Source organism: Oryzias latipes, chromosome 14 (assembly GCF_002234675.1).
Source record: "Oryzias latipes chromosome 14, ASM223467v1".
In the NCBI taxonomy this organism is placed as follows: domain Eukaryota; kingdom Metazoa; phylum Chordata; class Actinopteri; order Beloniformes; family Adrianichthyidae; genus Oryzias; species Oryzias latipes.
In genome coordinates this window covers 15,350,113-15,365,825 of record NC_019872.2, presented here as the reverse complement: position 1 = coordinate 15,365,825, position 15,713 = coordinate 15,350,113, and the positions used below count along the sequence as shown (strand labels likewise).

The 15,713-nt window shown below is 38.8% G+C and overlaps 1 protein-coding gene across 1 annotated transcript; it reads left to right on the top strand.

Annotated features, from left to right (window-relative positions):
* The first annotated feature begins 334 nt into the window (after nt 1-334).
* On the top strand, nt 335-6,842 carry LOC101175016 (sorting nexin-19-like). The gene is made up of 12 exons (XM_004076394.4): nt 335-922; nt 2,271-3,752; nt 3,844-3,982; nt 4,054-4,154; nt 4,239-4,358; nt 4,461-4,579; nt 4,771-4,858; nt 4,935-5,085; nt 5,487-5,610; nt 6,082-6,266; nt 6,356-6,443; nt 6,599-6,842. The coding sequence occupies exons 2-12, from the start codon at nt 2,295-2,297 to the stop codon at nt 6,726-6,728; spliced, it is 2,703 nt and encodes a 900-aa protein (XP_004076442.1). The 5' UTR covers nt 335-922; nt 2,271-2,294; the 3' UTR covers nt 6,729-6,842.
* Nucleotides 6,843-15,713: the final 8,871 nt, after the last annotated feature.

The window sequence follows — 15,713 nt, the reverse complement described above, 5'->3', positions numbered from 1 at the left end:
GAAAATTCCAGGCTATCTAATAATGTTTAAAAAAAATTTTTTATCATAATACATAGAATCATCAGGATGATGATTTTATTCAATACAATGTGGTGTTTTTGAAATGTCTCATCTGTATCCATAAAGGAATATAGCAAAATGATAAAAAAAATAATAATAATAATTTAATTATTTGTTTTTATAATTGTACTTTTTTGTATACTTAATCTATTGCTGTCACTGGAATAGATTTTATATTTAACTAATTTAGAATTTTAGCATTTGGATTTTGTTGATTACACTCTTTAATATTTTTCTGTTCTGCACACTATGGGCTAACTACAGGGCATTTAGCATGCAGAGGCTGCAGGTGGCATATAATGATGTCTTCAGGATTTTATTAAAAAGACCACAATGGTACAACATGAGTGAGATGTTCTTTGTTGTAGGAGGCAACACCCTTTAAGCTTTTCTAAGTAATCTTTTTTATAGTTACGTTTAATGTCTTAACGCGTCAGAGAAGGAAATCATTCTAACCGTCGGTAACATCAGACACTTTTCGTTATAGTCCCCAATTTGGAGAAAGTGGTATAATCACCTTTTTATACCTAATAACCTTAATATGTTTCACTTTCATTTTATTCTTCTGTATGTCTTATGTTTTATTCGTGGTGTTGTTGACATTTGGACCTCTAGTCTGTACACAGATTCCAGTCTATTTGACATTTTTTTATGTCAATGCAAAGAACTTGTTTTGTTCTATTATACAAAGAAGTAAGTTAACTACTGCAGGTCAAGTGAGGCATTTCTTTCAGAGAGCTGTCCATATGGGCGGTGTTTGTCTCTCCTGATAATCTTTGCTGGAGGATTAGAGCCTGTCTGTTCCTGCAGGAGGACACTATTGGATTCATGCTAATGGTCGTCCATGTACAGTAAGCCTCAGGTATGTAGAAATTAATATCAGAGATAAATATGTAATAAATGAGCTGTTGTTCTTCACCCATGTTGACCGAGCTTATTATTGTTAAATAAGCTGCAGTAGAGAAGTATTGTTGCAACAGTGAGTGCTCATGTTAGCAAGATGCTAATCCTAGGATATATGGGAACAGAATTTTTGAAAAATTCAAATTTAAAATATGACAATGACCAAAACAATTTAGAAAGACATCTGATGCACCTGCAACTCTTGTGATTTACGTGTGTTTAAAAAAAAAAAAAAACATAAACTGTTATGAGTACCCATAGTTTAGAACGTTGTGGTTTCTTTGAGTAGACATGCTGATTTATGTTTCTTTGATTAATTATTTGTGCATTTCTGAAAGTATATTTTTAAGGAGGATCAGGATTTATCAGATGAAGGACAACACCATAAAAAAAATTGACATGATTTTGTTTAACCAAAAAACAAAAAAAAGACAGAAAATTGAGGGGGAAGTATTGTTCGAATGCCCTTATTCATATTTTTATGGAATACATACAAATATTTTATTAGTTAGCATTAGGGCTGCACGATATGAGGAAAACTTGCGATATGCGATATTAGAGATTAATATTGCGATAACGATATAATTTGCGGTATATGAAAAAATAGAAAAATGCCAAAAACATAATTCCCATTTCATTGCAACAGTTTAAAATTATACTCCAAATGACCCTCATTGACATAGGTGACAAACATCTAACATAATAGGCCTCCATCTGATTGGTAAACATTGGGAAGGCGTCCATCTGATTGGTCAAAGCATAAAGGGATTTATTTGATTCGTTAAAAGCGTCAAGCTGCCATAAGATTGTTTTAACACATTTTGGGTTTACGATTTATTGCGATATTCGCAGTCTTTTGCGATATGCCTATTGCAGAGCTGGATATTGCGATAACGATAAATTTGCGGTACATTGTGCAGGCCTAGTTAGCATGATATCTGTGCTGTATCAGAGTCCTTGTAGCCACTTAAACAGCATGCAGTACAGCAGAATCACCACTGAGCTTCAGCAGAACTCCACAATTTGCACAAGATTTGATCAGTTGGGACTTTTTGGTTTCCTTCCACCAATATTGTTTATAGACTTTCATAAATAGCTGCAATTGTTTCAGTTTCAGTGGTTTCAGAGGTTTAACAGAAGGACATTCTGCTGTTGTTTTGTCACAGAATCCTTAAAAAACAAAAACAAAAAAATTTACTGGTGGATTATTTGATTCTGAACTCAAAAATAACCTCATGAAAATGATGTCAGTTCAGTATTTGTAATTAAAAATAACTATCTTGGATTTACACATGCTTTGTTTACAGGATTGAATCCACCCAGCATCTGTAATGCCTTGCTCTAGGGGCTCTGTTCATTGGTCTCTAACAGAGTTATTTGGGCAGCGGAAGCTGTTGGGACTTGGAGCTCTGCTGGCTTGGGTCGTCCTCTTCCATCTCCTGGTCAATGTTTGGCTCCTTTGCATCTTCACAAGTCTCTTGGTGGTTTTTGGTGGCTGGCTTGGGTCCCGCGCCGCCTTGGATGCCAACAGTCTTCTCCACTTGGAGCACTTTTTGCCCCTGGGTAAAATTAACCCGCCTGTGCATTCACCTGAACAGGAGTGGAGGCTAAACCATGAGATCCACAGCGCCGTTCACAAAGCGGTGCGCGACTTTGTGTCGTCGTGGTATCGGACTCTGCTGCCCGAGGTGGAGGGAGAGTTCGAGCGTGCGGTGCGAAACTCAATGCTGGACTCAGTGATGGAGCTAAAGGAACGAGCTCAAAAAGTGGACCGAAAGGCATTGGTTCAGCAGCTGCTGGAACTCTACGGGTGTCACCTGCAGAGCTACATGACAGTAAAACAGATTCAGTCAACACAGAGAGAGAGCGCTGATCTGTGGCAGCTCTACAGTGAAGTGGAGTCCCCTCATCCAGCTGTGAGCAATGCAACTGCAGAACTCAACTACTCCAGAGCTTTGGTTAACATTGTGTTGCATATTCTTGTCCCGTACCCCCAGATGGAAACCAGGACTGGGGGTTACATGGTTACAGAGCTTATAACGTGCAACGTGTTTTTAACACTGATAAGCAGAATATCGGATCCAGACTGGCTTAATCAGACCATAGTAGATTTGTTCACCAAATCCAAAGAGCCTCAAAAAATCAAGGAGGACCTCCCTGCCAATGCTTTCTACAAGTGCCAGAAACAGCAGGAGTCCTGGACCACCTGCAGGTCTCCGTCTTCTGATGATCAAGCTGGTTTCTTCAACAAAAACACTTCTGAGACAGATGATGTTAAGAGTCAGAGATCCCTCTCCATTATGGACTTGTCCCAGAGCAGTCGGACTTCTACTGAGAAAGTTCCCAGTTGCCACGCAAGGCTGCACCCAGCTTACAATGTGAACTGCTGCTCCAACTCAACCATGTCCAAATTAATCTCCATGGACTCACTTATTCCTTCAGACTCAGAAGATGACCCCAGTGGAGGTTTTTGTGAATGCAGTCCTCCCACCAACTTCTGTAGCCTGTTCCTTGTGAAGGATGATGAACCCTTTGGTTGCCTCGCCCCTCTTCGAAATCTCGGACCAAAAGCAGTGGTACCAGAAGACTTCCAGTGGCCAGCAGGTATAGCGCAAGAGAAAAGCCCAACTTTTCTTAGAAAAAAGCTTTGTTCAACGCCCTTCAATTTTGAGGCCACCAGCAACCAAGCTGCCCCCTTGAACATCCAGACCATCCAGATATCTGGAACTGTCAGTGTGAGTGAGCAGCGCAGCACAGGCGCACACCCCTATACCCTCTACACTATAAAGGTAACACCCTCATTCCTTTCTATTTATCACTTGATTGATTCTTCAATATGAAATCTTGATCAACTGTTGCCCATCTGCCTCTGATTTCCAGTTTGAGACGTTACCTGATGGAAATGGCGCTGGGAAAGGACAAACTGCTGCATGTCACACTGTCAACCGCAGATACAGCGAGTTCCTTAACTTGCAGACGCGTCTAGAGGAAAAGCCTGAAATGAAGAAATTAATCAAGAGTAAGAAATATGTTCCCCCCACATGTTTACAGGTCTGATACAGCGTTCTCAAACTCTTTCGTTGATCTCAGATATCAGAGGACCAAAGAAGATGTTCCCTGATCTCCAGTTTGGCTGTCCAGACAGCGACAAAGTAGAAGCTCGTAAAAGTCAGCTGGATGCTTTTCTTAAAGTATGTATCTGGACTACAACTCCTGTCTGCGTGGTCAAACACTTACATGGTCTTTTTGTGAGATCTAGTTTTGTCTCCTCTTAGCAATTAAGCAGCATTCCTGAGACCGCCAACAGTGAAGACATGCAGGAGTTTCTGAGTATCAACTCGGATGTTTGCACATATTTTGGAAGGAAACCTTTCAGCAAGTCAAGGATTGATAAGGTAGAGAAAAAGATGCCCACTCGAGTGTCCTCACAAAAAAGCAAACTCTGTTCTTCTGCTTGTCTCACCTCTTTGGTTTTCCCACATTTGCACAAAAAATAGATGATGGAAAATGCTCTGGACACTCTGAGGACAGCTTTTCCCCATCCTGACCTTCTTAGTCCAGTAGAAGATGTTGAAGGAGATAATGAGGGGAGGACAATGGATAACAGAAAGTACAGGTGAAAGCTTCACTCTTCTTTCAGTCACAGTTTGCATTGTGCTGCAAGTTAAATGTGTTTGAAAAACATTTAGAATCATTCATTCAAATGCAACACGTGAAGCTAGTATTTTCAGAGATGCAGAAAACCCTGAAGCAGTAAACAAACCAATTCCAACTGTACATGTTTGTTAATCATTGTTTTTTCTTCAGGAGACTGTTCCCAAGCAAAGTTTCTCCAACTCTCAACATCCCTGATCTGCATCCTAAAGTGACGTACTGCTACAGTGAAGGCAGCTCTGTAAGTGTTTGGTAAAAGACACGGGGCAGGGCTGACAGTTTCACCACAGAGCTGATTTTTCTTGTGACTGGTTCAGGTTCTTAACGGCATGTCTCTGTCCGGCCTGGAGAGTTTTGTCAGAGAGCAGGAAAGGCTTCTTTGTGGGCTGAATGGGACAGAAACAACCAGGCAGAGCAGTGATCTGCATGGCAAAGAGAGCAAGCTGACAGGGAGAACTCATGGGACAGGTTGATATCAGTAGTTTCCATAGTGTCAGTACTTACTGTAGCAGCTCTTAACCCTTGTGCTATCCTATGGGGTCCAGATGACCCGATCCTTACATTGACGTGTTATCTCTAGCATGACACAGATAGATGAAGGTTAAGAGGATTTCATGTAATCCATTGACACCATGTGAAGATCACATATCATTGAAGAAAAAATGTTTAGCGCACTGTTTTGTCTTGTGTCATCCCCAATGACAAAGGGCCTAGGATAGCATAAGGGTTACAAACAACATGAAGTTGCCTAACCTCACCACTTGGCTGCAGCAGAACTCCAAGTCCAGTTAGCTAGTCCTTCTAGCCCCTATAAGGGAATGCAGTCTAAATGAAGAGCCTGAATGATGGATTTTCTGTCTGTTCTGTAGACACAGCTGTGGCAGATGTTGCTTTGAACATCTTGTGTCTGCTCATGAAGGACCAGTGGAGCTGGTTGTGTACTGAGAACATTCAGAAAGCCATCAGACTTCTCTTTGGGACTTTTATTGAGAGGTAAGATTTTTTTCTCAGCTCTTTTCTTATAGCACCCACCCCGCAGGAAACAATGGGCCCACATGGGATTGGAATCAATATAGCCTGTTATTGTTAGTAATTACAAAATCATTCCCATGGTTTACTGTCAATAAGACATTCTTAGTGCATTTATTTAATCTAGTAAACATCACACAATACTGGATCTGTTCCCTCAACAAAAATGTCAAAAGTAATGTTTTTTTTGCAGCAATAATAGCTGGAAGCATCTCAGATGAGTTGATAATGAGTGGAAATATTTACAGAATTTAACAATCCTAAAAAGATACTGATCCTTTTTTCAAATTGAATCCATTCTATTTGATATTTTATCTTAACAGTAAAGCCCTGAACTTGCAAGTCTGTACATACATTAAGTGGTTTATCAAGCATTGTTGATTATAAGAAAACAAAATGGCTCTCATGACCTCAAATTCTGATTTTTTTCTCCAGATGGTTAGAAGTAGGCACTGCACACCTCACCAGTGCCCAGTGCTGGGTGATTTACCTACAGGTGCTGCAGGAAGCTGTGTGGCCAGGTGGTATGCTTCCTGCCCAACCCCAGCCGGAGCGAAGTGCTGCAGAAAGAGAGGAAACCAAAGAGCAGTGTTTGCACTGTCTGATGCAGCTGATTCCTGGTATGCAGACTGTAGAGTAAAGAACTGGTTTTGTGGTTTATAAATCTTCAAAATATGTTTTTTCTTTATCTTTTTTCATGTCTGACCAGAGTTTATTGCTGAAATGTTGGGCTGTGAAAAGTATAAAATGAGCCTGGAGACCATGCTGGGGTCTCTACAAGACCATCAGATCAACAAGTGAGTCACAGTTTGAGCAACAGCTGCAATCAGAGCTAAAAAAAATTCAATAACTTACTTCACAATTACAGCACCCACCCATGCACACAGACACCTATTGTCTCATAAAAATTACACTCCTGATCCAACAGACCTGTTCATAATGTCATTTGCAGGCATTTGATCTTCTGCATGTGTGACCTGCTGCTGGAGTTTCTGATTCCTGAGTCATGTGACGAGGTTCTGCAGAGGTCTCTGCTGCAGAGCCTCCTGAAAGACACCGAGAAGGACAGTTCTCATGTATAATCACTGTCAAAGTCATACAAGGGGGAGAGTTGATGCAAATTCTGAGGCAACGGCCTAAATGTTTTTTTAACCAAGTTGTTAAATCTTTTTTTTAAATAATGTTTTACACATTAACTACAAGTCTGAGGTTTTATGTGCATGCATGTATAGGTACATTTACTATGAAAGGGTTTTCTTTTTTTTAATGTCGTACAAAGTAGTGGGATTGTGGCTCCTTCAAAAGCACTTTAATGTACAACAGCAGAGTCACAGGATAGACTTAAAAAATCAGTTTCACCAACCTAATGGAAATGAATGTTTTTGGGGTTTCATTTTTTCTCCCTTTTTATTTTTTTCACAGGTTCAAAGACTTTTTTAACCCTTGTGCTATCTTAGATGACCCCATCCTCACATTGGTGTGTTATTCCTACCATGACAAAGGTGGATAAAGGTGAAAAGATTTCATGTTATATATGAACACCAGTGAAGATCACAAATCATTGAAGAAAAAGGTTCAGAGCACTGTCTAGTGGGTCTACATGACCCAACTCCCAATGCATATGGATAGCACAAAGGTTACTGCAGAGCTTTTGTTCTACCTAAACACTTTTTGACACATAAACCTGCACTTTGGCTGATGTGTTGATTTAAATTTAAACATATTGAAATAAGTTATACGTATAATTTATTTTTTTAATATAGTCTCCAAAACATTACCCACTTGTTGCTTTCCATTCTGGCTGTAAAATCAACTAGAGCCGTGGAACCATGAGACATTCATTTAACTCTTCTAGAGCTTAATCTTTAAGATTTGAAGGTCAACCAAGACTTTCATTTCCAAAGTTTTTATCTAATATCTTTTATCATTTGATTTGGTATTAATGCGATAGATTGTGAATTTTACACATTTTCTCATGGGTGCCAATAAACTGGATTAAGATGTTAAGTCACCTAAGAAAACGTTGTGGTAATTTTTTTTAGGCTTTAAATATGCTTTTAATTTCTGTGCTTTCTTAACTTGGCACTGAAGCTTCTGTGGTGAGAGTTTTGTTATGTGTCAGCAGTTGCAGAGTTCAATAATAAACAGAAGAATTAGATTTTATTCTTTTGGTTGCACAATCATGTCAGCGTTAAATCATACAGAGACTTAAGCCCTGAATGTATTTGCCTTTTAGAAGGGAATCCTTCGTGCTTTGGTCCATTTTCAGACTTTTTTTCATGTGGTCCATTTGATACACTAGATGCAATTTTTCAACTCTTCTCCACTTTTAGTGTCAGGAAAAACTTTTGTCTTACTTAAATGATTTTAATCTGGATAAATTATTTAAATTGCTGCGTCAAAACATGTTATGTCTGACACTTAGACTCTTCTAAGAAGTCCTTAAAACTTCACTGTGTTGGACATCCACTTTCTTTGAGGAAACTAATACAAACACTTTGCCGGGTGACTTATGAAACCAGTGAGAAAGGATCTTTTTTTTTGGAGAATGAATTAACATAAAAGCTAACCAAAATTGCCCCCATCTGTGGATTTTCTCCATATATCTTCTTAGCCCCATCTGTGATGGAAAGCAGACCATAATTTCTTTTATCTTTAGTGACATTTATGAGGCGGACAGAATAGTTGTTAGAACTCCGATGAATCTTTTTGTTGTGGGTGTAAAAAATACCAAGTGACTTTTGTACCACAACTGCCAGAACTAATCATCACAATAAAATAGAAATCTAGATAATGTTCTTCTTCTTTAGCTGTTTACCAAATCCAACATTTTTGTGTTTGTCTTTGTGACTTCAGTGCATTTTATTTCTTTTAGCAGTGCTTAACGCTTAGGCTAAAGCTTTATTAGGCTGCATTTGACAGAAAATCAAAGAGGCCATGTAATAAAATATGGAACATAATGTTCTAATAAAAAAAAACAGTGGTAGTATGAAGTAGTCACATGAACTATATAATGTAAATGTTTGAAAAGACAACATCACACATGAAAACTGGAGGCAGAAGAGTCTGTGTTCACTGGAGAGGCGCCCTAATGTGAAAGCTAAGAGCATTTAGCAGATCTTACTTCCTTTCTTGCCTGCTTGTGGGCTGATGCTGGCAGACTCCAGTCTCCTGGGAAACTAGAACAGAGAATGGCTCCTTCTGAACTGGTGGCCCCATAATTCACACTGATCAGTTGAATACACATCTTTTGAAGTTCAGACGTTTTTACTAATGATGGGCAGTCGACTTATTTAAGCTATAAATTAAATAAAGTCAGATGGTAATTAAGATGTTTTTCCTGCCTATGAAACAGTAACAAATTGGATATGAATTGTAGGTTTCCAAAGGATGGACAATATCTAGTTTTGAGCAAAGACAAGATTTATTTCACTTTTGAATATGTCAAAGGAAAAGTCATGGAATGCTAAAAACCTGTCTTTAAAACATAATAATCAATAACTAATATGTTTGCTTAAATAAAAATTACACATAAAGACTGCCAAATTTCCATTTCAGCATGTAAGATTGATACATTAGAGTTGCTAAGATTCCAATCTTCCCTTCATTGATAAAAGTTTAGCTTTTATCATGAAGTACAAAGCTGTCATGTGCAGGACTGTACATGAGATTTAAAAGAACTTCTAATGTCATATATATATATACAAACATGCATACTCAAAAAGTGTTTGTGCTTTCCCTCTTTTCACTTTCAACATATAACTTAACTGTAGTATGTTTATGTTTCTTCTGAGCAAATACATACCTCTTTTACTGTCTTGTCTTTTTACATTAGAATAATGTGGTAATGCAGATACAACACGACTGACTGCACCATCTAAAACAGGAAAAACTGCAACTTTCTGTAGTCTTTAATTATGTTGAACAATCAGCACGTTAGGACACGGGTCTGTCTGAAAATAAATCAGAGAAACAGCTGGGAGTGGAACATCTTTGTTGGCACCAGTGGGCTGGGTGGTCTTGAGAGACAGTGAACATTTTTGTAAAAAGCCTAAAGTGACTAAAAAATAAATGCTGCTTCAGGTACCTAAACAGACTGATGTAGGATTTCCAGGAATCAGTTGGGAATTAGAGTTAAGAAGATTTTTCAGTTGGCTGCACAGGCATAGCTCTGAAAGTGGCCTGACATGATCTCACATTAACTGATTGAGCATTGAGGTCTGCAGTCTGTATTTACACTCATGAAGGCATCCTAAGCTTGTTTGCAAACTTCTGGTTGGAATTGGATAGTTCTGAAAAAGAAAAACTTTGCCAAACAAGGTTCTGACGCCAGGTGAACAGAGTTTAGAAGAATGATGAACTGTGTGACATAACAGTTGCTTTGCTTCATTGTGTAACTCTCAGACTGACCACAATCACACAATTAAGATGACTTAATTGACATTTCTGGCATTCTTTTTGCAAAACTTCTCGACTTTGCAATCAACCTAACCACGTTTTCTATAGACGGTAATCTGATTTTGTTAAGCTGTAACAGTGAAGTATTATTTTAATGCACGACTGAGAAAGAACGTGTACGACTGCAGCCAGAGCTGATTCAACCACTGATTCCTATTTGGCCTACAGGTTTGCATTAGCACTTGGCTTCACATTCAGAGGCTTTCTGGAGCTTGTCTTGTTCTTGGAAGTATTCTCTCTGTCACAGCTCATATCAATCTAACCAAGAGAAAATGTCTGTTGACACAAACCCTCACACACACAAGTACAGCACGGGGCAGTGTTATCAGACCAATTGCTGACGGCTCCAAGCATCTCTGATGCTTTCACATGGACCTGATCCTGAGTTTTCTGGATAAGATCTCTTTACCTCATCTGCATTTGCGTACTTTTGTGTTCCTCCAAAAAACAATACTAGCTTTTTCAGGCTTGTGATCATGAACAAAGTTAGATAAAAATAAAAGTTGTATGACCAGAAAGGTGCTGGTTTAAAAAAGATGATCTGCGTGTCAATATTAATCGTTGCAATACTACATCAAATCAAATCAAATCAAACTTTATTTATAAAGCACTTTTCATATAAAAATATAACACAAAGTGCTTAAATCAAATATCAAAAGTGATATATGCATTCAGGAGCCACTGTCAACTTCAACATTCAAATGTTTTTCAGGGATGTCTGAATCTCTGAGCAGCAGATAAACTAAACAGAAGCTTTGTCTCTCCTTACCACTGAACCCGAACAGTTGGATAACTTTGACAGATGTGTCACAACAGCTATTCTTGCGGTACAGAACTGATATGATTGAACATGCTCTGTGTTTATTCAACCAGTGTAGAACAAAATACAAAAACAAAATACTTCCCTGGTTCTTTAACAAACGTTAAAGTATGAAACTTTGGGTCATTGGAAAGACCCTTGAGAATTCCCCTGAGCCCAACCAAAATTTCCACATCAGAATATTGTTAAAAACAGCTGTAACCCCTTTGTTTGTTTTCTTGTTGAACAATTAGAAGATTTACATCTCAGGTATTATCCAAACTGGATTTCAAATTTTGGATGAAAAGCCAAAGAGAAAGAAAAAAAGAAAGAAGCCTGAAACACCGGAAAAATATTTTTTGGTGTGCAATTATAAGGAGCTTCAGAAGAATAATTTTCATAGTTTTACTTTGAAAATAGATCCTGTCTCAACTGGGTTTTTCTTAAATCAGGACTCAGGTGGACTGGGTTTGCTTGTTTTTAAGGCACCACAATTCCGATTTCAAACTGACCTTCAAATCTGCTTAGAAAAAGCAGACCATCAAATGGGAAAACAACAGATTTATTGAATTTGAATTGCGTTAATTTGAGATTTTCTGCACATACCCTTACATTTTACGATTTCTGTTTCACAAGTTAAGCAGTTTTTCAAAACCTGTGCAACAAATCATAACACCCCTGGTCTACAACCCAACAGACACACATAAAGAGCCAGAGGTGAAAGCTTAGCAAAGGGGGGGAGCAGTAGTGGCCTTCCCCCATGCAGATTGGTGGCTCTGACACAGGCGTGTAATTACAGGTACTTCATAGTGAAGAAAATCACTGACAAACGTGTTATTTTTGGTGCCATGCTTTCTAAAAAAGGAGATTTCTGGTTTGTGTTCTGTGCTGCCTTAGGAAAAAAATGCAGATTCTGTCATTTGTATGAAATATAGGTAGCTGGGTTAACCAGTTGAAATACAGATTTTATCATGTAATAATACATGTTTAAATACATGTAAAACTCTTTCAAAAACTCAACTTCAAGACTTAAAAGTTGATCTTGGGCTCTGTGATCTAAATTCACTTCTGATTTATCTTTTAAAATTAGCTGTAAAAAGGCAATGCACAAGCATTTATTTTGTATTATGATGCCTGGTTTCATTCTATTTATTTCTATTCTATTCTATTTTGTGCTGGATGTTGTTGTTTTTTGTCATAGCAGTGCTTTTGCTCTGTTTAAAAGACCCGTGTGACATCTTGGTTGGTTTGGTAACACTGTTTTAGCCGTTCCACTATCGAATTATGACAAAAGACAAAAGAAGAAAAAACTTGGCAAGTTCTTTTGTTTATCGTCACTGCAAATATGTTTTCTCTTAAAAGCACATGTGCATGCAGCATTTGCCTACTGGCCCACTTTTGTCTCTTTAATTCAATGCAGAGAGTGCACGTGTTACTTCCTGTGACTGGTAAATATGCATGGCACCTCTGATCTGACTCTTCGAGTCTGATTGTGACGAGATAGTCAGGATTAAGCAAAGAAACGTGCTCACCAAGTCCAAATCGCATTCCTTTCTCAGAAGTGCTATGTTAAAAACAGAGAGAAAAGTATCACAGCTCCCTTCTCAACCATAAATTTCACAATCTTTCCACAATAACTGGTTTTAGGAGGGGGAAAGAGTCAGTCATTAGGCTCCACCCCCTTTTCTCTGCTATGGAAGACTTTGTTTAAAATGTGACTTAAGGCCCTGATTTGCTGCTGAAACAGCATTAACCCTCACTATCACTAGCTGTGATCATCAAAAAAGGGCAAATCTCTTATTTAACCCTTGTGCTATCCTGGGCACTTTAACGTTGGGAGTTGGGTCATCTAGACCCACTAGACAGTGCGCTGAACCTTTTTTCTTCAATGATTTGTGATCTTCACTGGTGTCCATGGATTAAATGAAATCTGTCCACCTTTATCCACCTTTGTCATGGCAGGGAGAACACATCGTGGGGTCATGTAAGATAGCACAGGGGTTAAGATGAACTTGTCAACTCAAAATTGTGCAACTCTTATTGTTCTACATGAGCAATGACCACACATTGCACTCTTGTCAATACAATAAACCAAAAAAAAACTGCTCTGTAAATGCACTATTTGTTTGCTAAAGCGGTTTTTGGTTTAAGTGAAAAGCTCTTTTTGTTTTGCAAACCATTTTTCTCCAGTTTACACGAACTTGGAGTTTAGCTTAGATTCATATTGTCTCTTTGTGATTTTCTGTCAGGTAAATAAAGGGGGTTTGTTTAGAAGTGTTTGGTTTTGAACATTGTTTAATCTAAAAAAATGAATGACTAAATTGAAATGTGTGTGATGCTTCTGACCTTGGGGAAATGAAAGCCCTACTCTGTTTTGCTCACACTAAGAAAGGAACATTGGAGAGTTGGAGACTCACTCCAAAAAAAAATGTGTTTTTGGCATTTTTAGCATGTTCATGTGGCACTTTTTTGACGATGGAGAACATATATAAAGAAAATTAACCCTTGTGCTATCTTAGATGACCCCACCCTTACATTGACATGTTCTCCCTACCATGACAAAGGTGGATAAAGGTGGAAAGATTTCATGTAATCCATGGACACCAGTGAAGATCACAAATCATTGAAGAAAAAAGGTTCAGAGCACTGTCTAGTGGGTCTAGATGACCCAACTCCCAATGTTAAAGTGCCCAGGATAGCACAAGGGTTAAGCTCAAAATTTCCTTTTTGAGTATTTTTATATTAAAATCGTTGTGAATCGGGAGCAGATGAAAAAATACCATTCGAATAAGAGCTCATTTGTGACATAGAAAATACAATCTGTCTGCTCCACTTCATTCTGATGCATCCACTTATGGATAAATAAATTTGTGAACGTCCTTGTTTTCCTCGACGGAGCTCGTATCAGAACTGGACGGCTGAATGGCTTCAGTGTTGCTCATTTTTGTTACACTGGTAATATGAGGTTGGGGGTGTGATGAGCTGTAAGCTGGCGGGAAAGCCTGTAAAAAGAGAGCTCTCAGCAACGAGAAGAGGGCTTTCATGACAGAACTGCCCCGCCCACAACTTAGAAGTGAATTTTCAATAAACTCCTGCTGCTCTGTTTTAAAATTTTGGCTAGAAATGGCATACGATAGTTAAAAGACCACTGGGAATGCTTTTATAATAGATCAAGAGATGATTAGACTGATTCTATGAGCAGTTTTTCCCTTGTCTGAAAGATGTTTTATACTTTTTATTTTCCTGCAAGGTGAGATATTTGGTCCATGTTACCCGTCACATGGTTTTATTGTTTTTTTCCAACTCTTGCATTCTCCGTCTGTTGCTTAAACTTTTGGAGTCCACATTTGCAAGATTCACTGTCTATGTGGAAAGTCAAAAGTAACCCACCAAAGCATGATTAAGGTTTAAGTACAAATCAGTACATAAGATCAAAAGTAACAAAATTTGAGTTTTTTTCTGAAACAGCAACAAATTACACAGTAGACTACATTTTAAATTGATTTTGTTGACATGTTGGACCTCCTTATTGCTCATTTTTGTTACAATTGACTTGTATTAACATGACCCTGTATGCCAACATTTTTTGTGGTGGTTTGTTAGTATTGTAACGACCCAGCCGGTATGTCACTATAGCTGAGCACCCCTGAAGCAGTATCTGGTGGGGGCCCCAATGGAAATGGTCGGCGTGGACGTCTTGGGCACATTTCCAGTGAGTGATGCAGGGAACCGCTATATCATTGTGGCAGTGGATTATTTCACGAAGTCCTGAGGCATATGCGGTGCCGGATCAAAGTGCTGCTACCACTGCCGAAAAACTGGTTGAAGAGATGTTCACCCTCTTCGGGGCACCGGCTGAGCTCCACAGTGACCAAGGTAGAAACTTTGAGTCCCAGGTGTTCAGTGAGGTTTGCCGTCGCCTGGGGATACAAAAAGACAAGAACCATCCCACTTCTGACACCAATGTAACAACCCAGCCGGTGCGTCACTATAGCCGAGCTGCCAATAAAGTGGCTTCATTGGAGATCTGTCCGTGCCCTGTACACCGTATGACCCCGGACAGTCTCAGAGAGGAAAATATAGACAGAGAAGCAAAGTCTCCTTTTCAGCATCAATACCCATTTATTTTGAACATACACAAACAGCCAAACAGCATGGACATCACTCCTGCTTCCAGCCCTCTCACTCATAGTTTTCCTCCATGATTCCCCACTTCCCATGAGTCTTAGGGGCTGAATGCGGGGCTAACCCCCAGGTCGCTACAGTATACACTTGAAATCATTTTATTAAATTTACTTTAAAACAATTACACAGAAGGTGTTAGAAACAGTAAACACTTCAAAACAAGCCTTTCTGGGAACTGTAAAACATTTATCCTATCAGAACTCTTTGTCTCAAACCTTTGCATTGCTGGCTTCCATGACAAAAGTGGCATTTCGTGGAAACCAGATGGGGTTCATTGCCCTCAAATATTAAAAGTGACACTGCTTGAAGTTCAGATGCTGCAGACTAAAAAGCACTGAGAACTGCGTATCAGACTGACAGCCTGTTAGTTTGCTGAAATCACAGTCAGCTGCTTTGAATCACAGACGGACTCAAATGTCCTTACATGGTGCTTGGTTGAGCTCAGTAAGTGTAGTTCTCCTTTCTTTTTTTTTCTCAAAACATAAAAGCTAAACATTTTTTTAGTTCACCTGGCAGTGTTGTTCAATAAACGGATCACACCTCAGCAGATTGGATTAAAAATAGGTTTTGGTGTAGAAAAAAGTATTTGTTAAGCAAAGTAAAAACTTTCAATAAGTCAGTTACA